The sequence below is a fragment of the Diceros bicornis genome, chromosome 26 (assembly GCF_020826845.1).
Source record: "Diceros bicornis minor isolate mBicDic1 chromosome 26, mDicBic1.mat.cur, whole genome shotgun sequence".
Lineage (NCBI taxonomy): Eukaryota > Metazoa > Chordata > Mammalia > Perissodactyla > Rhinocerotidae > Diceros > Diceros bicornis.
Window position 1 is genome coordinate 31,073,486 of NC_080765.1, and position 24,694 is coordinate 31,098,179.

The 24,694-nt window shown below is 47.2% G+C and overlaps 1 protein-coding gene across 7 annotated transcripts in view; it reads left to right on the forward strand.

Annotated features, from left to right (window-relative positions):
- POLR3E (RNA polymerase III subunit E) overlaps nt 1-18,615 on the forward strand; it is a 33,478-nt gene extending 14,863 nt beyond the window's left edge. For all 7 annotated transcript variants that reach the window (XM_058569926.1, XM_058569922.1, XM_058569923.1 and 4 more), the window contains 13 exons: nt 1,557-1,676; nt 3,163-3,248; nt 3,577-3,621; nt 3,700-3,791; nt 4,884-5,004; nt 7,852-7,933; nt 9,243-9,302; nt 9,423-9,580; nt 10,160-10,221; nt 10,834-11,360; nt 13,812-13,889; nt 16,740-16,865; nt 17,812-18,615. In XM_058569926.1, the coding sequence (XP_058425909.1) occupies nt 1,557-1,676; nt 3,163-3,248; nt 3,577-3,621; nt 3,700-3,791; nt 4,884-5,004; nt 7,852-7,933; nt 9,243-9,302; nt 9,423-9,580; nt 10,160-10,221; nt 10,834-11,360; nt 13,812-13,889; nt 16,740-16,865; nt 17,812-17,868 (1,614 nt within the window). In that variant the 3' untranslated portion in view covers nt 17,869-18,615. The remainder of the gene's footprint in view (nt 1-1,556; nt 1,677-3,162; nt 3,249-3,576; nt 3,622-3,699; nt 3,792-4,883; nt 5,005-7,851; nt 7,934-9,242; nt 9,303-9,422; nt 9,581-10,159; nt 10,222-10,833; nt 11,361-13,811; nt 13,890-16,739; nt 16,866-17,811) is intronic.
- Nucleotides 18,616-24,694: the final 6,079 nt, after the last annotated feature.

The following is a 24,694-nucleotide window of genomic DNA, read 5'->3' on the forward strand; positions in this document are numbered from 1 at the left end:
ACAGCAAGGGTTGGGAGGGTCTGCACAGAGCGTGGGCTCTGGGGCTGAAAGAGATTCAGAAACAGTGTCCATGCTTTAGAGCCTTCTTGCTGGGCTACCTGGAGGGATAACCTAACCTCTGCCCGGCCTGAGCTCTCCCAGCTGTGGACAGGATAGCGGCCCTGTGTGTATATAAGAGATGAGATTCTGGGGCTTGGCTGAAATTGCCTGGGAAGAGGAAGCCAGGGCCCAGGAGGCCCAGGGAACCCACAGACAGAGTCTGTGCCATGAAGCCCATGTCTTAACGGAGCCAAAACCTCGTGTTAATTAACCATGTAATTCTGTTTCTTCAGTGGTGTGCGAGTGGAAAGTTGCTATGTTAATAGTTAATTCTTGTATTTTAAAGATATTTAAAAGAATATCGACCTTTCATTTATGGTTTATAAAGTTTCCCCTATTTAAGCATATTTAGGTGAAAAATACTGTACAAATAATGATGCAGATAGTACACAAGTATGGCTGAAATTGTGGTGAATGTTTGCACATCCTTGGAGATTGGCAAATATTGGTATAATATTGGCAATGTAGGGGCCGTGGGTGCTCATCCTGTTCTCTCAGTAGCTTGTTGGATGACCTTAGATGCCTCCTTCCCTTCTTGAGGACTCACTGGCCCTCATTTAATCAGGCATTCTTAGGCCTGTGTGCTTTAAAGGGCCCCCTACCCTCATATGGAAACCCAGGATTCTGTAATGCAGCCAACGCCCCTGTACAGGTGCCTTTCATAGGAGAGATGAGTCAGAGCTTGGCTCCACCTGGACTTAGGCTCCACCTAAGCAACAGAAACCCAGATCTACCTGGCACGAGCCAAAAATGGAATGTATTGGTTCTTGTTACTGAAAAGTTAAGGGTAGCTTCAAGTATGGCTGGATTCAGGTGCTCAAGCTGTATCCTCAAGACCTGGTTTCTCCATCTCCATCTCCATGTTCTGTCTTCCTCTTTTGGCCTCTTTCTCAGGCAGGGTGTCTGTCCCCACTGGTATAGAGAATTGTCCCAGCTCCAGGCTCACATCTTCCTAGCTTCCAAGACCCCAGGGGAAAAGAAATTTCTTTCTCATTACTTCTAACTAAAATCCCAGACTGGACTCATTGGCTTGGCCAACCCTGAGCCAGCCCCTATGCCTAAGAGGATTTGGTGCTTGGATTGCCCAGGTCTGAGTCACGTGCCCACTCCTATATCTGGGAACATGTGTGGGTGGGGGTTGGGGGAGGGATATTAGCTGCTTTGAACTGAAAGGGAACTGGGACTTTCCCAAATGAAAATGGAGGTGTTATTACTAGTGGGAGTGGAAGTGGATTGGGTGCTGGGCAGGCAGAAGCAGGAGAAAGCTGCTCCCTGGCCTGCTGGCAGGTCACAGAGAGGGACATGCTTAGAACTGAACTAAAAAGACCTGTGTCAGGAAATGAGAGGGAGGTGGGAGTGGGAAATGCCCCAGATATGAGATTCTTTGGCCTCCTGGTGGGCACGGGGATGGCAGCCCAGGAAGTATGCCAGGCCTGAGGTCGTGACCCCCCTCCCAGGTACGGTTCTCCCGGCCTGAGTCGGAGCAGGCCCGCCAGCGCCGTGTGCAGTCCTACGAGTTCCTGCAGAAGAAGCATGCCGAAGAGCCCTGGGTCCACCTGCATTACTATGGCCTGAGGGTGAGCCGGGGTCCCCGGGCGGCAGCTGACACTGGCCCGGGGATGGAGTCCTGGGAGAAAAGCCCAGTGCCCACGAAGTGCTACAGTGTGGCCTCATTGTTTCACCTCTAACTTGTTTCAAGTTCAGTCATAGCCACTTGGTGATACCCCAGGGAGAGAGGAGTAAGTCCTGTGGGCAGTTTGTCCTCCATTCCAGCCATCCCACTTAGTGTCCTGCCAAGGGAGCGTGAAATTGAGAAGTGAGTCTGTTTCCCTGGTCAGGGATTGCAGCCCCCCTGGGCTCTCCCTGAGTGTGAGCACCGTGCTGGGCTGGTGTGTGGTTACCTATTTTTATGCACCACGGGCCCTGAATGAAGGCTAGACGCTTCATCAGGTGCTCCATGGAGAATCGGCCATCTGTCACGTGGCCGAGTTCACCATGCACCTGCCAAGGGTGATTTTTACTATACGCAGTTTCATCTCGTGTGTCGACTTAGAACCCAATCTTTGTTTTTTTTTTTTTTTTTTTTTTGGTGAGGAAGATCAGCCCTGAGCTAACATCCATGCTAATCCTCCTCTTTTTGCTGAGGAAGACTGGCTCTGAGCTAACATCTATTGCCAATCCTCCTCCTTTTTTTTTCCCCCCAAAACCCCAGTAGATAGTTGTATGTCATAGTTGCACATCCTTCTAGTTGCTGTATGTGGGACGCGGCCTCAGCATGGCCGGAGAAGCGGTGCGTCAGTGCGCGCCTGGGATCCGAACCCGGGCCGCCAGTAGCAGAGCGCGTGCACTTAACTGCTGAGCCACGGGGCCAGCCCGAACCCAGTCTTTGAAACTATGTATTGAGTGAGGGAAGTAGTTGAATGTTAGCTCACAAAGACACCACAGACTAGGACTCCCCAACATTTTTCTGGGGGAGGAGCAACTCCTAATTTCTCTGGAACCAGGATTCCTAAAGGAGATGGTGTTGACAGAGCCTTAGACTCAGAACGAGACTTCCAGAAGCTCTGCTGTTTCCTAGTGTGTGGCCTTAGGCAAGTTACCTAACCTCTCTGAGCCTCAGTTTCCTTATCTGTAAAAGGGGGGTAGTAATAATAGTACCTAACTTGGTAGAGTTATTTTGAGGATGAGATGAGTTGATGTATGTATACAGCTGTTGGAACAGAGCCTGGCATGTGGTAGGTCCTCAGTGAATGTTAGCTGTTATTTTCATCATTGCTCTTGGTGTTCCTGTATCACAGACAAGGCACCGAGGCGTGGGTGCTGGGGCTGTGCGATCCTAAAGCCAGGAAGGTAGTGGGTTGAGGCCTCGTCACAGAGGCCTTGAGTGCTGAGCTCAGGGCTGAGTTGGATGTGATCCTTTGGCCAGCCTTGGGGCAGGACAGTGGGTGGCTGGAGTAGAATGTGATGCAGGGTGAGAACTGTGGATGGTGGAGGGGGCTCCGAGGTGGCACAGGCCTGGGGCGACAGCTGAGGTTCCTCTGCACACTGCTTCTACCCCAACAGGACAGCCGCTCTGAGCACGAGCGCCAGTACCTGCTGTGCCAGGGCTGCAGCGGGGTCGAGAACACAGAGCTCGTCAAATCACCCAGGTGAGATCGGCTGGGCCAGGGTGTTGAATCCTATGGGCTCCTGAGCTTGACGCTGGCCCCTGGAGGGTCCCTCTTGGGTGGGTCCTCCCTTGGGACTGTGGCCCCTTCTGTAGCATGGGGAGGGACATGGCGGGGGGCCAGGAGGGTGGGCGTGGGAAGAGATGGTCCTCCCTTCTCCGCCAGTTTGTGGGGGCCGGGCCTCTGTCTGCTCCCCCTCCCCCAGCCCTCACCTGCGCAGGCTTCAGCCTGGATGCAGCCTGGGTTCCTGGGCAGGGGTGGGGCAGGGACAGAGCCCTGGGAGCCGCTGACCCGCCCTCTCCCCCCGCAGTGAGTACCTCATGATGCTGATGCCACCCAGCCAGGAGGAGGAGAAGTGAGTAGAGGCGGGCTGGACCCTCCATCCCCTAACCCCTGCCGGCCTCCTCTAACCCATCACCTTTGTTTTCAACAGAGACAAACCCGTGGCCCCCAGCAACATCCTGTCCATGGCACAGCTGCGCACCCTGCCCCTGGCTGACCAGATCAAGATCCTGATGAAGAACGGTGGGTGGCTACCCCCTGCCCTGCAGACCCCAGCCCTACCGCCTCCTGGGGAAATAGAGTCTGGGACAGACTAAGGAGTAAGGGGCGAGGCCAGAAGCCCCCGCTGCCCAGAGCCTGCCCAGCTTTACAGCTCTGCCCTTGTCTGGAAAGGACACACTACAGCGTCGCGGCGGGCTCCCTCAGGCACACTTGGGGTTCCTGTGTGGCCCTCACCACTCCCCTGCTGTGTCAGCGTGGACGGGTCACTGACCTCCCTGAGCCTTAATTGGTTTATCTCTAAAAAGAGACGGACACAGCTACTGGGGGCTGAGGTGAGAGTTCAGAGACATGAGGCTTCTGAAGGGCTTGTATAGAGCCTTGCACGTGATCGTGAGCTACGTTCACTCTAATAATACGGCGTGTTCACTTGCACCGTGGCACCCTCACCAGGCTCCGCACGGTAGGAACTGGTCTCATTTTCTCAGAAGACTCTGAGGGCCAGAACCTTTAGGAGCCTGTAGCTGGTGAGTGGCTTGAGCCTTGAACCTCAGGCCCCGGGCTTCTCCTCTGAGATGCCAACTTGAGGGTCCCCCAGGGCCTGAGCAGAGAGGGGAACTCCCTACTGTTCCTGGGGCTGCCAGGGAGCCAGGCTGCTGGCCTTCCTGCAGAGGACGTTGGGCCTTTCCCAGGCCCTGCCCATGCTCACTTGGGCTGGGGGCTCAGGTGGTTGGGAGTGAGCAGAGCGCAGTGGTTGAGTGCATGGACTCTGGAGGCAGAAGGCCTGGGTTCAAATCCTGGCTCTGCCACTTAACTAGCCAAGTGATCATGGGTGAGTTTCAAAACTTTTCTGGGCCTGAGTAGTAAGAGTCTTCCTCATAAGACACTCCTCAGTCTTCCTCAGTGGGTGTTTCCTCTGGGATTCAGTGAGATGCAGGTGCCTGCACAGAGTAAGCAGCCAGTCAGTGAATGTCAGCTGTTACTGCTACAAATGTCACCATTGTTATTCGCATGCTGGGATTGTTATGTGAGCTTGAAGCTATACAGACTTGGTGGGGGGTAGGGAGGGATCCAGGCCCCTTTTCCCTTGTCTGATGTCTCCTGCATCCTCTTCAGTGAAGGTCATGCCTTTTGCCAACTTGATGAGCCTCCTAGGCCCTTCCATCGACTCTGTGGCTGTTCTGCGTGGCATCCAGAAGGTGGCGATGTTAGTCCAAGGAAACTGGGTGGTGAAGAGGTGAGTTGTCTGTTGTCCCTTAATGCGGGCACTTAATCCACTTAAATTTAGTGCAGTTAACTGATGTTTTGGGTTTAAATCTACCATAGTGCTTTCTGTTTGTCCTGCCTACGTTGTATTTTATTTTCATTCTTACCTTCTACTGGATTCTTTTTTTATTATTTGATTTTTCCCTGCTAATTTGGAAGTAACTGTCTTGACTCTTTTAGTGATTACCCTACGGATTTCAGCGTGCATTCATGACTTACCACCATTTAATATTAATTGCTGCTTTTACCCTCACCCAGGACGATCCAGACTTTAGAATATTTTATATTTATCTTTCTGCAAACCCATGTACCATTATATTTGTACATTTTAATTCACTCTATTTTAGACCCCGCAAGACGTTATATTGTCCAGTCAGTATTTTTTAGGTTTACTTACATATTTACCTTTTTATTTTGCTCATCATTCCTTTCTGCATCTCTTAGTTTCTATCTGGGATAATTGCCTTCTGCTACAGAATGCTATGGTATTTCCTTTAATGAAGGTCTGCAGGTGATGAGTTTCCTTGGTTTTTGTTTCCTTGGTTTTGTTTAAAGGTGAAATGTCTATTTCACCTTTGTTCTTGAAGGATGTTTTTACTGAGGGTAGAACTCTAGGTTGATTATTTTCCTTCCACACATTGATATAATTTCCTTGTATTCTGACTTCATTGTTTTTGTTGACAAGTCCACTGTCTCTCTCATACTTATTCCTTTGATGGTAATTTACCTTTGTTTCCCTCTGGCTGCTTTTGAGATTTTCCCTTGTTTTGGTTTCCACAGTTCGCTAAGATGTGTCTAAGTGTGAATTTCTTTTTATGGATCCTGTTGGGGTTCATAGGTCTTGAATTTGTGGCTTGATGTTTTTCAGTAGTTTCTCTTCTCCTGTGATTCCTCCACTAGACCATCTGCCTCCTCCATCAGACTGTCAGTTTCAGGGGGTAGGGGTTGTCTGTTTTGACTCTCTCTCCCTTATATCCTGGTGCTCACTATAACACCTGGCATGTGATAGATTGTGGGTACATACAGTGTGACTACATTTTATGCATACTTGAATTATATTAATTTTAAATGGTTTAATAAAACATATAAAATCCGTTAATGAAGACTCACTTTTTGGGAAGCATGGTATAAGGTGAACAATCTGTCAAAATGTGAATTGCTCCAAATTTTTAAAAAAGGAATTCATTGCAAAAAGTCCATCATTTTTCAGTTGGTTGACCAGGTAAATTGTAACGTATATTCATGTCACTGCCATATGGTGACGCCCTTTCCCTGGGAAACAGATGCCCATCATACTTTGTCGCTTCCTTCCAGCGGTTGTCTTCTGTTACACAAGTGTTTAATTATGGAAGACCTTTGCGATGGCACATCACTCATTAAATGGGACCACCTGTGTATATTCATGCCACAAATGATGAAAGTCAGGCGAGGCCATCCCATTATACACCTGAGGACGCTGGCCCAGAGAGGCAGAGACTTGCCAGACGTCTGGCACCGAGGCTGCCACAGAACTGGGGTTAGAGCTCTTTGCCTGGTGCTGCATGTGCCTCTGGCGCACTGTCACTTTCAGCGTGTCTGTCCCTATGACTTGAAGGCGGGGCCTCCTGTCTGCCCCCGTGCTTGGGTCCTGCTGCGAGCGTTACTCTGATGCTGCCCTCACTGCCACACCAAGGCCTGTGGGTAACGATCCTTTGGTGCCCTGTCCCTTTGTGTCCCTGTGAGGAGATGATGCAAAATTCACAGTTCGTTCAGTAAATATATCTTGATAGCTTGTTCTGTGCCCTGCACTGCACTCTCATTCAGACACTGTCCCTGTTCTCAGGAAGTTTGTGGGGCGGGGCGAGCACCATTACAGTTGAGCACATTGAGTGCAGAGACCCAGGGCACGGACCACATTCATTCAACACCTACTTAGCGGCTGCCTTCTCTCCTCGTCGTTTGTGGTCGAGCTCCGTGTCCACAGCAGCGATGAACAACCTAGGCCAGCACCCTGTCCCCATGGAGTGTTTACAGGAAGGGGGTGGGCACGGAGCTCCACCGTGAAGCTTGAGGAGTAGTTGGTTGCCAGGTAGGATTGGTTGCCAGAGCAGGAAGAGCAAGGGCACTATAGGCATGGGGTGGCCGGGGGTGGTGTGAGTGCTCCCGGGCTACAAGGTCTGGGGTTGGACTTGGGGTCAGGGTTCTGCTGTGGAGACTCTGGTCAAGCTCAGCACCCTGCTCATTTGCCCCGGGCCCTGAAGTTCTCTGAGCCTTGAGTGCTGCTCTGTTCTCTCCAAAGGCTTCTTTCAGCTCCCCCGTGCTCAGGGCCTGTCCAGATCCCTGCTCCCGACCCCTCTTGCCTCGGCTCCCTCAGCTCACACTGCCCACCTCTTCCCATTCGGCAGGTGGTGAAGGCCTGTGTATTGCTTCATCGCCAGTCTCTCTTGGCATCACACCTGCTTTACACGTGGGACTCACTGTCCTCCAAAGAGTCCTGGGCTCGCCTTGTCTCTCTCTGAGCCCCTGGCCCCTCCCTGACCATGCAGTGGGCCTCGGGGCTGGGCCAGAGTGTGAGTAGGGGTCAAGAAGGAGGAAGAGGAAGAACTCTTGGGGGGAGGTGTGTGGGGGGTGCTTCTTTCCTACACACAGGTTCACAGAGCCAAGCTCCTGGGGGGAGCTGTGGGGGCCCAGGCCTGTAGTGGCCCACATTGGAAAGAGGCATGGGCTGGGCAGGTGTTCAGAGTGCAAGGCCTGGGCTTCCGCTCAGATCCTGGGGGGGACGGGAGGCGGAGGGAGCTGAGGACAGGGACTCACCTGCCATCCCCACTCTCATTGGCAGTGACATTCTGTACCCCAAGGACTCCTCCAGCCCTCACAGTGGCGTGCCTGCCGAGGTGCTCTGCAGGGGCCGAGACTTTGTCGTAAGTGCCCAGACTCTGGCCTCGCGGGGCGGGGTGTGGGGTGGGTGGACACCAGGGCAGCACAGAGCTCCCAGGACCTTGGCCCAGGTAGGGGCAGGTGTGTGTGGCGGAGACAGGCATCTGGACTCTGCCTTTCTCGTCCTTTCTCTTAGAATCCTGGCATCTCAGGCTTCGTAAGAACCTTTGAGCTCCTCTAGCCTGGGGGTTGCAAACTGGAGGGCCAAAGGTGACTTCTGGACAAGGAGCATGTTTCATTTGGCCTGGGTGGTCTTTTTAAGATGTTGACTTGATTGTTGATTTTTAAAAATCAAAACATGTTGCAAACCAAATTTCTAGTTTGTCACAAATAATTGGACTGTCTGGTGCCGCTGGGCCCACATCCCCGAACAGCACCTGTTTTGGATGGGACTGATGGTCCCCAGTTCACCACAGTGCCAGGCACGTCTGCTGCCCTCGTGCATGTTCCCTGCATTGTTGCTGTGGGGTTTTGCAACTCCTGAGCTAGCTCATCCCTCCATCCCATCACCCCACCCTGCCCCTGCCCTTATCCAGAACTGAAGTCCTAGCCAGATCATCCCTTCCAAAGGTTTGAATCCTGAGCTGCTGGGACCTGCACTGCCTCCTTGACCTCGGCAGTGTGCTTTAAGTTTACTGGAATCTGTCTCCTTGGAGCTGTCCACGGGGACCTTGGTGTGCTCATGCACAGGCCTGGTCACGCAGGGTAGCCCTTTGCTGTTTGAAGAGCGTCTGCATTTTCTTTGTTCCCGATTGGATGTCCCAGCTCCTTTGGGCACTTACTATCTAGGTGCCTGTGCAGTCTGTTTTTGTCTCTGGGGATCAGAGTGCAGTGGTTACCCGCTTCCAGGCTCGCTGAGCCACGCACGTATGCCTTGCACCTTTGCCTGCTTGTCAGCCCTTCTCTGTTTGTGCAGGCACTGTTGAATCGGGGGACCTGGGAGAGAGTCTAGTCAAATCTGAATTGTTGTAGGTGACAGATGGACAAAGTATCCTGCCCCCAGGGAGGTTTTGTGGTCTAGGTGGGGGTGAGGTGGGTCCCACTGCCGTCTTGGAGGAGATAACCTGGAAGTCCTTTACAAAGGAGGGCACAGAGGCTTGGAGTTGAAGTGACTGCCCATGGCCACACAGCTAGTAAGAGTCAAGGCCAGGATCCAAACCCAGGTGTGCCAGACGCCCAGGCTCTGAGCTGCCACTCTGTACCCTCATCCAAGGGCAACTGCACAGGTTTTGGGGACAGTTTTAGGAGCATCCATCTCTGCCTTCTGGAAACATGCTTCTTTTTCTCCCTTAGATGTGGAAGTTCACGCAGAGCCGGTGGGTGGTAAGGAAAGAGGTGGCAACGGTGACTAAAGTAAGTGATGTTCTTCTTGATCTGAGGCTCAGGTCTGCTACTGGAAGGATCGGGGGCTGCCTGTGGGGCTGGTGAGGCTTTCAGGCTGTCCATGCCTCACCTTTGCCTCACTCCTCCCAGCTCAGTGCAGAGGATGTGAAGGACTTTCTGGAGCACATGGCCGTAGTGAAGATCAACAAAGGCTGGGAGTTCATACTGCCTTATGATGGGGAGTTCATCAAGAAGCATCCAGATGTGGTCCAGCGGCAGCACATGCTGTGGACGGGCATCCAGGCCAAGTAAGAGCTTGCTTGGTGGGATGAGGGACAGCTAGGCAGAAGAGTACCAGGCCGTCCCCAGCCACCCTCCCTCCCAGGGGAAGCACAGCCAGGCTGCATCTGGGGCAGTGAGGCCACATTTGGGGCCGCATGCACCCCCTCCTTCACTCAGGTGGACATTGCTGATTGATCCCAGAGTCCCCACAGCACAGGCCTGTACGTCTCCAGCCACTCCTCACTCAACAGAGCTGACCCGTGAGGTGAAATCTCAGCGTGTCTGTTCTGAGGGGTCGGGGAGGAGGGCTGGATGTGAAGGAGAGAGGAAGAGCACTCAGGAGCAAGAGCCTGGGCTTGTGTGGCTCAAGGCAGGCTGGACGGAGACTGGCTAAGGAAGGGAGGGGTGGGCTGCCACCCACCACCCCAGCATGGGGGCTCCGGCTGGGCATGGAGCCTGTGCGCTGTGGGGAAAGACCGCAGAGCTCCAAGTATGCAGTGTCTTCAGTGACCAGGACATCCTGGGGCTTAAGGGAGCTGTTTCTATTGTGAGGCAGATGATGGGGGACATGGTTTAACGTTAAAAGGGTTTACTCTTCTTTTCAGATTAGAAAAAGTTTATAATCTTGTGAAGGAAACTATGCCAAAGAAGCCAGATGGACAATCAGGTGTGCGAGGGGCGTTGGGCGGGGCGGGGCCCTAACTCCAACCCTGGCTCTGGGAGGGCTGCTTTGCTGGAGCTTGTTGGGCTTGGGCCTGGAGAGGGGTGCGTGGCTCTCACTGCTGGCCACGTTTCTATGCCCTCCTCCCATCCCACAGACCTCAGCTGAAGGCTTGTCTAGTGGCAAAACCTCAGCCTCGAAGGTTGAAGGCTTCTGTACTCCGGGGCTCTGTCTGGGTTCCAGGCCCCTGAGACCTTCTCGCCCTCTTGGGTTGGCAGAAGGTGGTAGGACAGGAGGAGCTGCTGGCAGGAATCAGCAGTAACCAGCCTGGCCAGGATCTCTGAACGTGGAAACCTGATTTTCCCAGTTCTGTGTCTTCCCTCATTGTTGGGGTAGCAAAATCCCTCCTAGGTAAAGTGGGGTAAAAGGCAGGGCTGGGCCATTTGTTTCAGCCCCAGCTGGCCTGCATTTTTCCTGTCCCCTTGCTCTGGACAGCAGGATGTCCCCTGTCGGGATGAAAGGGATTGTCCGTGGGGCAGAGGGGCTGTGGGCCTTCGTCTCAGGTCCTTCTCTGCACAGTCTCTATAGTCTCCTGAGCAACCCTGTGTCTCCCCACAGGGCCTGCTGGGCTGGTCTCTGGGGACCAGCGGGTCCAAGTAGCCAAGAGCAAGGCACAGCAGAACCATGCACTGCTGGAATGGGAGCTGCAGCGGAGGAAGGAGCAGATCCGGGCGTCCTCAGTCCTGCCTGGTGTTCGGATCAAGGAGGAGCCCATGAGCGAGGAGGGAGAGGAAGAGGAAGAGCGGGAAGTGGGGGAAGACGAGGAGCCCATGGACACCTCACCCAGTCGTGGCCTCCACAATAGGCTTGCCAACGGGCTGCCTGCTGGGCGGGCAGCAGGCGGGGACAGCTTCAATGGGCATCCGCCCCCAGGCTGTGCCAACACCCCTGTGGCCCGGGAACTGAGGGCCTTCGTGGAGGCCACCTTTCAGAGACAGTTTGTGCTCACACTGAGCGAACTCAAGCGTCTCTTCAACCTGCACTTGGCCAGCCTGCCCCCTGGCCACATGCTGTTCAGTGGCATCTCAGACCGCATGCTGCAGGACACGGTGCTGGCCGCCGGTTGCAAGCAGATACTGGTGCCTGTAAGTAGGTCTGCGCCTGCCGGACAGGCAGACAAACGAGGCCCCCCTCAGCCCCTCGGGAGGGCTCTTGGGCAGGCAGCATCTTTCCTGGCAGAAAGGAGCTGTGGAAAGAGGTCTGGTCACTCTGGGGTGGCTGAGCCCTGTGGCTTTGTGGGGACCAGCTGTTTGGAGGCTGCATGGGGCGTGGGGACTTGGGAGGACCACGGACCTTGGCTGTCATGTGGTGGCTGTGTGTGTGACCTTGGGCCAGTCAGCTTCTTGGGCTCTGCGCCCTCATGGGAAATGAGGGAATGTTTGTTTGTATCGTAGGACTTTGGTAAGGGCTGAATGAGACGTCTGACGGCCCTAACCTATTGCTTGGCACCCACCAGGGCCTCAGTACATGTGGGTTGTTCCTCATCCTCATTTCTAGCCCCCCCGCCCCTGCCGACACCTCACTCATTCCTGTCAGCTTTGCTAGTTTTCAGGATGATTTCACTTCAAGTATCATTTGATCTTCTTTGCAACCCGCACGTGAAGAAACTGAGTTTCACAGAAGTGAAATGAACTTGTTTAAAGGTCATATACCCAGGAAGTGAGAGAGCTGGAACTCGAACCTCAGTCTGGTGGCTCCCAGTCTTAAATCCTTTCTGCTTCAACTGAGATGAGCTGACCCTTTCACCAGAGCCCCCAGCTTGTGCCTGGGTCCTGGTGGGCCTCTTTGTCCATAGAGGCTAGCTGACCAGCATGGGCTCGGTGGTCTTTCAGTTAGCTTCGGGTGCCAGGCCTGTGGGTGCAAGGGTGGGCCACACAGACCCCAGTTCTGTCACTGGCAGGGGTCCCAGAGTGGAGGAAACGTAGAGCAGAGTGTGTGTTGGAGACCATTTCGTTTAGCTGAGGGTGAAGGGTGCCGGGCTGTGCCTCAGGGAAGCTGTGCTGCTTGTTCTCTCCTCCCAGGCTCTGCCTAGACCTGGCAGCAGGTGAGGTGAGGTGGGCTATGGCTGCCTCTTAACAAGGGCGTGTTGACATTTGCAGTCCAGGGTCAGAAGCACCTGCAGCCTTGGGTGGTCTGAGCCAAAGGCCCATCCCTGTGTACGTGAGGAACAGAAACTAGGACAAGAGGCCCTGGCTCCCAGGCTATCTGGGCTGTCCCAGGGGATCTGGCCCTCATGGGAGGGCCCTCGTTGATGAGGTCTCCTACAGAAGTTACTGGGGTTTAGGGGCCCTGCCCTGTTTGGAGCCACCCTTGCCCACCCAGCAAACGGGTCCTGTTTTCTGAAGGCTCGCCTTTCTCCGAGCTGGGCCAGGCAAGGGAGGGGTACCTGCCTGTTGTTAGCTAGGCTGTCTTGGGAGTGGACAGAAAGCAAGGGACATGAAGTGTTCTACCCTCAGACACCCCTCCCCCACCCTCAGGACCTGTTCTTGTCGTGCTTCTTCCTCTTGGTAGAGCTGACGTCGATGGGAGACCATGGTCCTCTCTGCAGCTCTCTTGTCAACTTCCCTCCCTGTGGTCGTGACTAAAATGTTATAGTTGTGTCCGAGGTAGAAGAGACCTCAGATCTATCCAGGCTTGTTTTTTTACATGAGGGAGCTGAGGCCCAGGGAGAGTGAGTAGACTCACAAAGACTTGAGTTTAACTCCTGGTTCTGCTACATAATAGCTGTGTGACCATGGACAGTAAGTTAACTTCTCTGAACTAGACTTTCCACATGGAGAGTAGGGGCAGTAACACCTTGCTACCTCTCTGGTTTCTAATGATCAAATGAGATTGTATATTTAAAGCACCGCCTGGGGCTCTACATGGTGGCAATCATTACTGTTACTTGTGTTATGGCACCGAGACTGGAACCCTGTCTACCACCCTCCTTCCTCCATTCCCCCTCTCCAGGTACCCAGAGCCTGGGCCACTGTTTTCTTGGTCCACCTTCGGACCCTGCCACTCCAAGTGGCATGGGTTGTGTGGGAGTCAGGCAGGGCCCCTAACCCATACTGCCATGGCCATTGTGGCTTAAGGGATTGAAAGGAATCCCCAGGACACCCCTAAGGAGTTATAGGGGTGGGAGCGCCTCTCAGGACACATCTGAGGGTTGATATTTAGGGCAGGAGGAGGCTGGATGTTAAAGCAGAGAGGTGAGCTAATGCCAGGCTAATGGGAAAAACTGAAGAACCCGCTTCCCCACCTTCTCGAGCACATCTGCGGGCTTTAGGCTGTGTGTGTCACATTCCTTCTCTCACCGAAGCCCTCTAAGGCCCTGGTGGGATGTGGCTGGCCGCCTCCCCTTGGTGAGGATGAGGAAACAGATGCAGGTTTGTGGCTGCCCACAGCCCCACAGCCAGTGAGTGGCAGGAGCTGGGATTGCAACCCACATTCCCAGAATTGGGCTGGTGCAGACTCTGGAGGGGTGAGGGAGTGGGGCAGGTGGATCCACGTGGTAAAGACAAATGGCCAACTCATACCTGGGCCTTGATTAGTTTCCCCCACAGACTGCTGCTTCCCCGGATGAGCAGAAGGTATTCGCCCTCTGGGAGTCTGGAGACATAAGTGATCAGGTGAGGTGACCTTTGCTGCCATCTTCCCCAAGAGCAGGGATGTGTTCCTGGAGGGGGTGAGGCCTTTGTGGAGACCTTGAGTGCAATCATATACATTTCAAATTTTCCAGCCACTCCTGATTTTAAATATTCTGGCTCTGTCTCTGCATACTGTCAAAACAGACTGGATGTACCAAGAGTTTGAGCCAAAACCAGTGGTTCTGAAATGCCAGTCTGGACCGACTGCATCAGAATCACCTTTTAAAAAATATATAGATTGCCAGGACTGCCCCAGAGATTCAGTTCAGTTCAGTAGGAATGGGATAGTGTCCTAGGTATTTAAGTTTCTGCAAAGCTTTCTAGATTATTCTAATGCACAGCCAGGCTTGCAAACCAGTGATGGACCACATTTCAGGTGGCCGATGGCAGTAGGTATCAAAAGGATTCCTTATCAGATTGTGGGTGCTGGGTTTTTTCTTTTCTTTTTTTTTTTTGTGTGAGGAAGATCGGCCCTGAGCTAACATCTACCAATCCTCCTCTTTTTTTGATGAGGAAGACTGGCCCTGGGCTAACATCCATGCCCATCTTCCTCTACTTTATATGGGACGCTGCCACAGCATGACTTGACAAGCTGTGCGTCCGTGTGTGCCCGGGATCCGAACCGGCGAACCCTGGGCCGCTGCAGCGAGCACGCACACTTAACCGCTTACACCACTGGGCTGGCCCCGGTGCTGAATTTTTTTAGGTTAGAGAAATTGGTCGTTTTGTCTCTACTCGCACCCTGGCAGGAAGGGTCAAAAGTGTCCAGTGAACAGACTGTGAATTAAACCAGCAGTGCTGTGTTTGTATTGCAGAGTCATGGACCCTGAGGTCCAGAAGTTTTTGTTAAATCATGAACTTGCCTGAACTTTAAAGGTTAAGATTTAATTGCTAAAAACTCCAAAGGTCTGTCCTTTTCCAGGTTCTATTCCTAAGGTTGGGGGGAGAGAGGAAGTGAGCAAAAGCCCCCACTGAGTTCCTTGTCCCCTTCTGCCTCTTAGAAGGGGACTGACTGGCAGGCTGAGAATACAAAAGGGGTGGGGCCTTTGGGTGCTGTAGACCGAGAACAGTCTGGAACAGGCCTCCTTGAGCAAGCCTGTGTGCCTGTGGCCAGAATAGGTGGCATCTGGGTTTCCCACTCCTGAAGTACTCTGATAATTTTTAAAAAAGCAGTAAGTGCGTATTGTTAAAAATAAATAAGACTGAAAGCTTTATGAGAAACCATCTCCAGCCCTGCCTGACCTGATTCCCACTCCTCAGAGGCAATCACTTTTTAACTACAAGATGCTGCCACAAGAGTTACCTCCATTTTTTTTTTTAATGTATATATATATACAAAATGTGCTTATACTGCTCTTTGATGTATCGACTTGATATTATCAATGGGCTTCCTGTTGCAGTGGATGAGGATTTAGTTCTCAGCTATGTTGGGAGAATGTAGACAGGTGTGGGGTATATTATGAGTTCTTCAGTTAAATCGGGTATCAGTGCTTATAGCATCATGACTGGAAATGTCTTCATTGTAGAGCCAAATATCAGTAGTATACTATGATCACATTTCTTTTTTTATATTACTTCCTATTTCCACTTGCATGATTTTCTGAACACATATATACCAACAGTAATGCCATGCTGGAGTCTAATTCCCTGGAATCCTCTCCAGTGGGGCTGGCTCTCTATGTCTATTGCTGGCTTGCAGGATTTTGTGTCTTCTTCCTCACTTAATTTTAGCTTCTAAGGGGGCAGAGGAGTTGTCTGCATTCTTTGTCTTAAAATGACTTTTTTTGGTCAAGTATTATTTTTTGTCTGGGGCTAGAATTGTAGAGGGCAAATCATTTTCCTTCTGAATTTAAGATATTTTTCTTTTTTTTGGTGAAGATGCACCCTGAGCTAACATCCATTGGCAATCTTCCTCTTTTTGTTTTCTGCTTGAGGAAGATTAGCCCTGAACTAACATCTGTGCCAGTCTTCCTCTATTTTGTATGTGGGACACCGCCACAGCACAGCTAATGAGTGGAGTAGGTCCGCGCCCGGGATCCGAACCCGTGAACCTGGACCGCCGAAGCGGAGTGCGTGGAACTTTAACCACTTGGCCATGGGGCCAGACCTTAAGATATTTTTCCATTGTAGTCAAGCTTTCAGAGTTGTTGTTCAATGACATTCTGCTTCTCGGTCTTTTAAATTTGACCTATATCCTTCCCTTTATCCCAAACTTAAGGTTTTTTCCTTATTCTGTATATTGTATGACAGTGCAATTCCACATGTACCCTGGTGTGGGTCATTATTACTAGACATTTGGGTCATTTTTGAAATGCTGTGATAGATTTGATAATTCCTTTACCTGTTTTTTTCTGTTCTTTCGGAATTCTTATGTTGTATGTTAGACATACTGGATCAAATCTTTTCTCTCTCTTTGAACACTTTTTCTCCTTTTGGGGGGATTTCAACTATCTTCTATTTAATTTTTATTTTGGGATGTAATGCTTTTCATGGTATCCTGTTTTACGTTTAAGCCACTCACTTCTTTCTTCATGCAGTTCAGATTGTGGCTTTCCCTGCCTGCTAAATCAGTTATCACGCAAAAGTATGTGTAAACTGCTCATCCTCTGCTGTTGCTTCACTGGCTCTTTTGTTTTTGTGGGCATATACCTTTATTTCTATACTTCATTTTATTAGGGTCTCGAGAGATGACAAATTGGTCAGAAGTCTTGGGCAAGGACTTTTATCATAGACTGCAGTGTGGAGCTGGGTCCATAGCTTTGGATTTCTTGTTTGGGGATGTTTCTCTTTTAGGTGATTGTTTCCCATAATAACATGTTTTTGCTACTAAAGCATCGACAGGTTTTGCTTGAAATTTTTTCCAAAAATTACCGGGTACGCCGGAACATGATCCAGTCTCGGTTGACTCAAGAGTGTGGAGAAGATCTAAGTAAACAGGAGGTGGATAAAGTGCTAAAGGTACATCCATTTTGTGTATAATAATAGCCAGAGGCTCTGGGCTTCTGCTCTGACCATGAACTTCAGCACGAGGGTGCCCATGACTGGCTCTTCCTGTCTCAGATGGAGGCTGATGGTGTGTGGAAAGGGCTGTAGTCTGGTGCCTTTCCTACCACTGTGTTTAAATCAGGCTTCCTCTGGACCCCTCCCCAGCCAGTTGGGTCTTCAGCAACTGATAATGATTGGCATTGGTGTGGTGGGTATGTGCAAAAAGACTAAAATGAGTAAGATGCAGGCTCCACTTCCAAAAAATATAGTCTAGTGGGTCATCATCCTTTAAAATGACAGGGCCTCGATTAGAATCCTGACTCCACTCCCCCTTTGAATCTTGTGCCACTTCCGTGGTTATTGCCACAGCCGCAGACTAACTCTTGTACTACTTGCTTTCAGTAGAATCAATTTTGTAATTAAATTTAGTTTAAAAAGGAATCTATCATTTATCACATAATATATGAAAATACTTAAGTGTGTCATCAATAATGCTTTTATGAGTTGACTGTTGCACAAATACCATATTTGCAGAAACACTGGAACACAGAAAGCCAATGACAGTTTCCTTCTATTCTGATCTATTATCTTCAACATCCAAGGCCATAGGTAGATACTATTTATGAAGCATTTTTTGTTCTGGTCAGCTTATTAACGGTTTTTGTATTTTACATTTATAAAGCACACCTATTTGTAGTTCCTCACTCTTAAGATACCTCTGAGGAAAAGAAGGGTGGCCTGAGGCCCTAACACTGAGACCAGGCAGTTACCATAGCATTGTGGTCAGGCAGACCTTAATTTGCCAGTTGTGTTCTTCTATCCATTAATCATACATCGTTTTTGATATTCTGCACAGAATGTAGTAACTACCTTTTCCTGCTCAGGTCTGCTGTTAACATGTTTCTCTCTCTATTCGTAGGACTGCTGTGTAAGCTATGGTGGCATGTGGTATCTTAAAGGGACGGTGCAGTCTTGACAATAGTTGCAAACCACTAACCCAACAGATCCAAGCCCAAGGAAAGAAGGCAGAGCCAGCAGAGGTGGAAGTAGATTCTCGATTGCTTCAGAAGACGTGGAGCAAGAGGAACTGACCATCTTGTGGCCTGGGGCGTTGCACTGTCCAGTGGACAGAGGGGATCATACTCAGCCAGTGGCAGGGTCAGCTTAAGTTAAATCGCTCTCAGAAGAGACCAGCTGGGACCTTCTTTCAGTACGATTTGAAATTCCTCATGTATTTTGCTTATTATTTGGTTTCATTCTCATAATAAAGAGAGTGTATACTGACACGGGCAGGATGATGAAAATCATGGTTTAATATTTTACTTTTCAAACTTAATGCCAACAAGGTCTAAGTTATGTTTACAAGATGAAGAAAACTTCAAGGTTTTTAATATTCAAAATGCCTAGAAGCCAATATTTAGTCTTCAATTATCTATATGCTAAGACTTTTGCCAATTTCATTAAACCAAACTGAATTGTTTTACCGTTGGGTTTCTGTGGCCGTTTTACCTTTTAAAACAACCTACTTTATGTAGCAGTCTCAACCGTTTACGTGAAACCATAGCAAAAAATCAGAGTCGAAATAAGTCCATCTATTAATGTTTGCATAAGGCTGCAAACAAAACCAGGTAAGTATGGAAAAATGTAAGTGAGGTTATCACACTTTGATGTAAAAAAATTTATATTTTATGTATTTTTAAAATAAATGCTAAGACTAACCTGGCATCATGGTGCTGCTGTCTTCAGATGGTTACAAGAAGGCAATGTCTGTGCTCTCAAACCTTGTATGTATGTCAGAGGGAAGGGAGAACTGTGCCGGTTACATGTGTAATTTTAAAATTTTCTAGTAGACACATTAAGATAGTAAAAGAAACTGGTTAAATTTTAATATTTATTTAGCTCAATATAGCTAAAACATCAAACAGGTAATAAAAAATATTTTATATTCTTTTTTTTGTACTAAGTTTTCAAGATCTGGTATCTTATACGTACAACACTCGCAGTTTGAACTAGCCACAATTTGAGTGCTCAGTTGCCACATGTGGCTAGTGGTGACCTTATTGGACAGTGCAGCCCTAGAGGATTATGGAAAAAATGAGTAAGCTGGGTTGGGTGAGATATGAAATTTTGATAAGGCTTTTGCCATGATGTATTTTGGGCAATAGACCTGCTATCTGAAGGTTTAGATGATGGTCTATGTGTGACACTCCCCTCCCCCCAAAAAAAGAAGAACATCTAAAATTTGATAATGTAGTTTAACAGGTTGATTGTATATTATGTTCTTGATTCTAATTGTTAACATACATGAGCCTGAAAAGAGTAAGAAGTTTGCAAAATTGATCTGGAGTATGTCCAGCTATTGTATAGGTGCAGTACAAAGGGGAGATCCCTCGTGGTGGGACAGCAGAGACTGAACACAACCACAGAGCAGAACGGAGGGGCTCAGTGGGGAGTCACAGCCTTAAACTCTTACATTGATAAACAGAGAGAAGTTAAACATTGAATTCAAATAGCTAGGAAAATAAACTTAAGGAACATAGGAGGAAATGTTAAAAACGAAAATTAATGAGGTAGAAATTAAAGTAAGATATACCAGCAATTAACCATTGAAGGAAAATGGCACACGGCTGAATAGACAGTGACATGGGAAAGATTAGAGGAATTAGATGATTTATAGGGAAAATATGAATTATTAAAACTGGTTGGGAGGCCGGCCTGGTGGCGTGGTGGTGAAGTTCATGCGCTTTGCTTTGGTGGCCTGGAGTTCACAGGTTCGGACGCCGCACTGCTCATAAAGCCATGCTGTGGCAGGTGTCAAACCTACAAAATAGAGGAGGATGGGCATGGATGTTAGCTCAGGGCCAATCTTCCTCAGCAAAAAGGAAGACTGGCCACAGATGTTAGCCCAGGGCCAATCTTCATCACCAAAAAAAAAAAAAAAAACCAAACTGGTTGGAAAGAAGAAATTGCAACAGACCAATTATATCAAATCTTTATGACATAAACACAGGGTTAAACTTCAGCATGTAATGAGCCTCCAAATTCTTAGGAAGCCTTGATTTAAAAAACCTGACAAAAATAGTGTGATATGAATAAGAATCCTAAGTAGTGGATTCCAGTGGCATGTTAGTGAAATAACTTTTCCATAATGTGTCTATGCAAGGGTGATGATACTAGGAATAACCACCATAACAAATGCAAGGGTGCTGCTATCAGGGCCTCCACTAATATATCTCCGACTGAACGTGCCAAATTGAAAAATCATCACCTCAGGGATCAAGACTTACAATTCATTCCAGAAATAAGTTCTTAAAATAGGAGATGTATTCTTCATTAACATTAAATAATGAAAAGCTAACATGCTAAATCAAACATTGGACATATTCCTTAGGATTGAGAAAGACATGTTTACTCACCATAATTATTTAATATTCTGAGTATACTCGTTAGAGCAGTTGAGAAAAGAAAAAAGGTATAAAGGAGTCAAAATTAATGTTTTTTCAGCTATATCAACAGAATCAACTAAAAGGTATTCTCAATGAGAATTTAACAAGATAGCTGGAATCAACAGCTTGTGTATATGCAACTGGTTAGAAATATAATAAAAGAAAAGATCTTATACCGGCCAGCCCAGTGGCGCAAGTGGTTAAGTGCGTGCACTCTGCTTCGGTGGGCTGGGGTTTGCGGGTTGGGATCCTGGGCATGCACCAACGCACTGCTTGTCATGCCATGCTGTGGTGGCATCCCATATAAAGTGGAGGAAGATGGGCACAGATGTTAGCTCAGGGCCAATCTTCCTCAGCAAAAAAGAGGAGGATTGGCATCGGATGTTAGCTCAGGGCTAATCTTCCTCACACACAAAAAAAGAAAAGATCTTACAAAGATCCGGGAGATGAACCTTTTAAAATCTGCAGGACCTAAATGGTAAAAATTTGAAAACTCACTGAGACAAAAGACCATTTGAACAAATGGGAAGGCATAAACTCATGTTTTTGGATTAAAGTCTCTGTATCATAGTCTGTACTTAATCTATTATTTCTTTAACTCAATCTCAATGAAAGTAACAATTTTTCCCCAAGAACCAGACAAGCTAATTTTAAACTTCATGTTGGAAAAAAACATGCAAAAAAACCCAGGAAAATTCTGAAGCAGCAATGAGGGTAACTTCCCCTTACCAGTTAGTTAGGAAAATGTAATATCAGTATATGTAGCAATTAAAGATTGCCCTAGATGCATGAAAATAAAGATCCTAGAACAGAAATAGGTTCAAATTCATGTAGAAATTTAGTACTGATTTGGGTGGCATTTCAAGTGACGAGGACTAGACTTAAAATGCAGTCTAGGAGGATTCGGGGAAGATGGCAGAGTAGGAAGCACCAGGAATGTCTCCCCACCCAGATAACTGGCGGAATCAGTCTGATGTAACTTTGGAACTCGAGTCTGTAAAGGCAACTTCCAGAGGAAAAGTTGGACTGTAAATTGCAGTTAATTTTGGTCAATTTCAGCTCAGCACAGTAGCAATTCCCCACCCCTTGCCAGGTTCTTGGAGCAGCTTGCACCAGCTTACAGGAACCGGGGGCTGGGGGTGGGATGGGGGGCAAAAAGGACCTTGTTCTCCAAATATCAGGGATCTTTCTGATCACAGAGGCGCAGATAAAGAGGTGGGCAGACACTGTTGTTGCACCTCCCCCCTATTGTTGCAAGCCCTTCCCCCTAAGGCTGAAGTGACTACCAGGGGATTTAAACAGCTGGCACCATGTTCCCTCCCCCGCCCCCCCTTCAGTTTTGCTTTTTCCTCTTTGGGCTGGGGAGCCAGACATTAAAGACTAGAACATTCAAAAACAACTGCATATATGGAGAAAGTTCAAAAGTGGCTATGCATGCCCAGGGAAAGACCTGAGAAGATCTTAAGTTTGTACTTCAGGCTGATCCTTGGCACACTACAACAATCTAAAAAATATAAACAGTAATTTAAAAAAACAGTAAACCCTGGGGAAGGGTAAAAATCTAATTTCCAGAATTACCACAATATTAGATTCAAATGTCCAATGTTCAACAAAAAAATCACAAGGCATACAAAAACAGGAAAGTAAGGCCCATTCAAAGGAAAAAATAAATCAACAGAAAATGTCCCTGAAAGACACAATGGCAGATATACTAGACAACTGTTTTAAAGCTGCTCAAAGAACTAAAAAGGAAGATGTGGAGAAAGTCAAGAAAACACTGTGTGAACAAAATGGAAATATCAATAAAGAGAGACCTAAAAAAACCAAAAAACAAAAAAATTCTGGAGCTGAAAAGTACAATAACTAAAATAAAAAATTCACTAGATGGATTCAAAAGCAGATTTGAGCAGGCAGAAGAAAGAATTGGCAAATGGAAATTGAGTCTGAGGAATAGAAAGAAGCAAAGATTGAGGAAAAATGAACAGAGCCTGAAGGACCTGTGGGACACCATCAAACGGACCAACATACACACCGTGAGAATTCCAGGAGAGAGAAAGGGGCACAGAGAATATTTGAAGAAATAATGGCTGAAAACTCAAGTTTGATGAAAGACATGAATATAAAATCCAAGAAGCTCAATAAACTCCCAGTAGGGTAAACTCAGAGACCCACTGAGACACATTGTAGTCAAAGTTTCAAAAGACAAAGACAAAGAGTCCTGAAAGCAGCAGAGAGAAGTGAATCATCACATACAAAGGATCTTCAGTAAGATAATAAACAGATTTCTCATCAGAAACTTTTGAGGCCAAAAGACAGTGGGCCAATATATTCAAAGTGCTAAAAGAAAAAGCCTGTCAATCAAGAATCCTATATCCAGCAAAACGTCCTTCAATAGTGAGGGAGATAGTAAGACATTCCCAGATAACAAAAGCTGAGGGAATTTGTGACCACTAGACCTACCCTGCAAGAAATGCTCAAGGGAGTCCTGCAAGGTGAAACAAAAAGACACTAGACAGTAACTTGAAGCCATATGGAGAAAAAGATTTCAATAAAGGTAAATATGTGGGCACTTATAAAAGCTAGTATTATAACAATGGTTTGTAACAGTACTTTTTGTATTCTATATGATTTAAGAGACTAATACATTTAAAGAAAAAGAAACCACAATTATTAGTGTAAAAAGTAATATTACTGCAACTTTGATTTGTAACTCCAAATCTTGTTTTCTACATAATTGAAGAGACTAATGCATTTAAAAGTTATTAATGTTTCAAGTATACAATGTATAAAGAGGTAATTTTCTGACATCAACAACCAAAAGGGATGAGGATAGAACTGTAAAGGAGCAGAGTATTTTATGTTTTGAAGTTAAGCTGATATAAACTCAAATTAGAGTATTATAACTTTAGGACGTTAAATGTAATACTTATGGTAACTGCAAAGAAAAGAGCTGTAGAATATACACTAAAGGAAATAAGGAATTGAAACATTCCACCACAAAACAATCATCTAAACACAAAAGACAGGAATACAGGAAATTAAGGACAAAAAGCTATAAGGCATATAGGAAACAAATAGCACAATGAGAAAAGTCCCTCCTTATCTAACTACTTTAAATGTAAATGGATTAAACTCTCCAATCAAAAGACAGAGATTGGCAGAATGGATAAAAACACATGATCCAACTAGATGCTGTCTACAAGAGACTCACTTGAGATCCAAAGACACAAACAGGTTGAAAGTGAAAGGAAGAAAAAAGATATTCCATGGAAATAGTAACCAAAATGCAGCAGGAGTGGCTATATTAACATCAAACAAAATACACTTTAAATCAAAAAAGGTTACAAGAGACAAACGATATTATATATTAATAAAAATTGTATCTACTTGCTGTATCAATACAGCAAGAAGATACAAGCATAAACATTTATGCACTTAATAACAGACTATCAAAATATATGATGCAAAACTGACAGAATATGAGAGAAATAGATGGTTCTATAATAATACTTGGAGATTTCAATACCGCAACTCACAATAATGGATAGAACAACCAGACAGAAGATAACTAAGGACACAGAGGACTTAAACAACACAGTAAACCAACTAGACCTAACAGACATGTAAGGAACAATCTACCCAACAGCAACAGAATACACACTTGTCTCATGTGTGTGTGGGACATTTTCCAGGATAGATCATATGTTAAGGTCACAAATTAAGTCTCAACAGATTTAAAAAGATAGTTATCATACAAAGTATCTTCTCTGACCACAACAGGACGGAGTTAGAAATCAATAACAAAAGTAAAACTGGAAAACTCACAAAATCGTGGAAACTAAGCAACACACCTTTAAACAACAAATGGATCAAAGAAGAAATCACAAGGGAAATTAGAAAATACTTAGAGACAAACGAAAATGAAAACACAACATAGCAAAACTTATGGAACACAGCAAAAGCAGTGCTAAGGGAGAAATCTATAGCTATAAATGCTTACATTTAAAAACAAGAAAGATAGCAAATCTACAACCTAATTTTACAACTTAAGGAACTAGAAAAAGAAGAAAAAACTAAACACAAGACTAGCAGAAGGAAGGAAAAAAATGAAGATTAAAGCAAAGATAAAAAAATAGAGACTAGAAAAACAATAGAGAAAAATCAATGAAACCAAAAGTTGTTCTTTGAAAAGATCAACAAAATTGACAAACCTTTAGCTAGATGGACTAAGAAAAAAAAGAGAGAAGACTCAAATTACTAAAATCGGAAATGAAAGTGGGAACATCACCACTGATTCTACAGAAATAAAAAGGACTATAACAGAGGACTATGAACAATTGTATGCCAACAAATTGG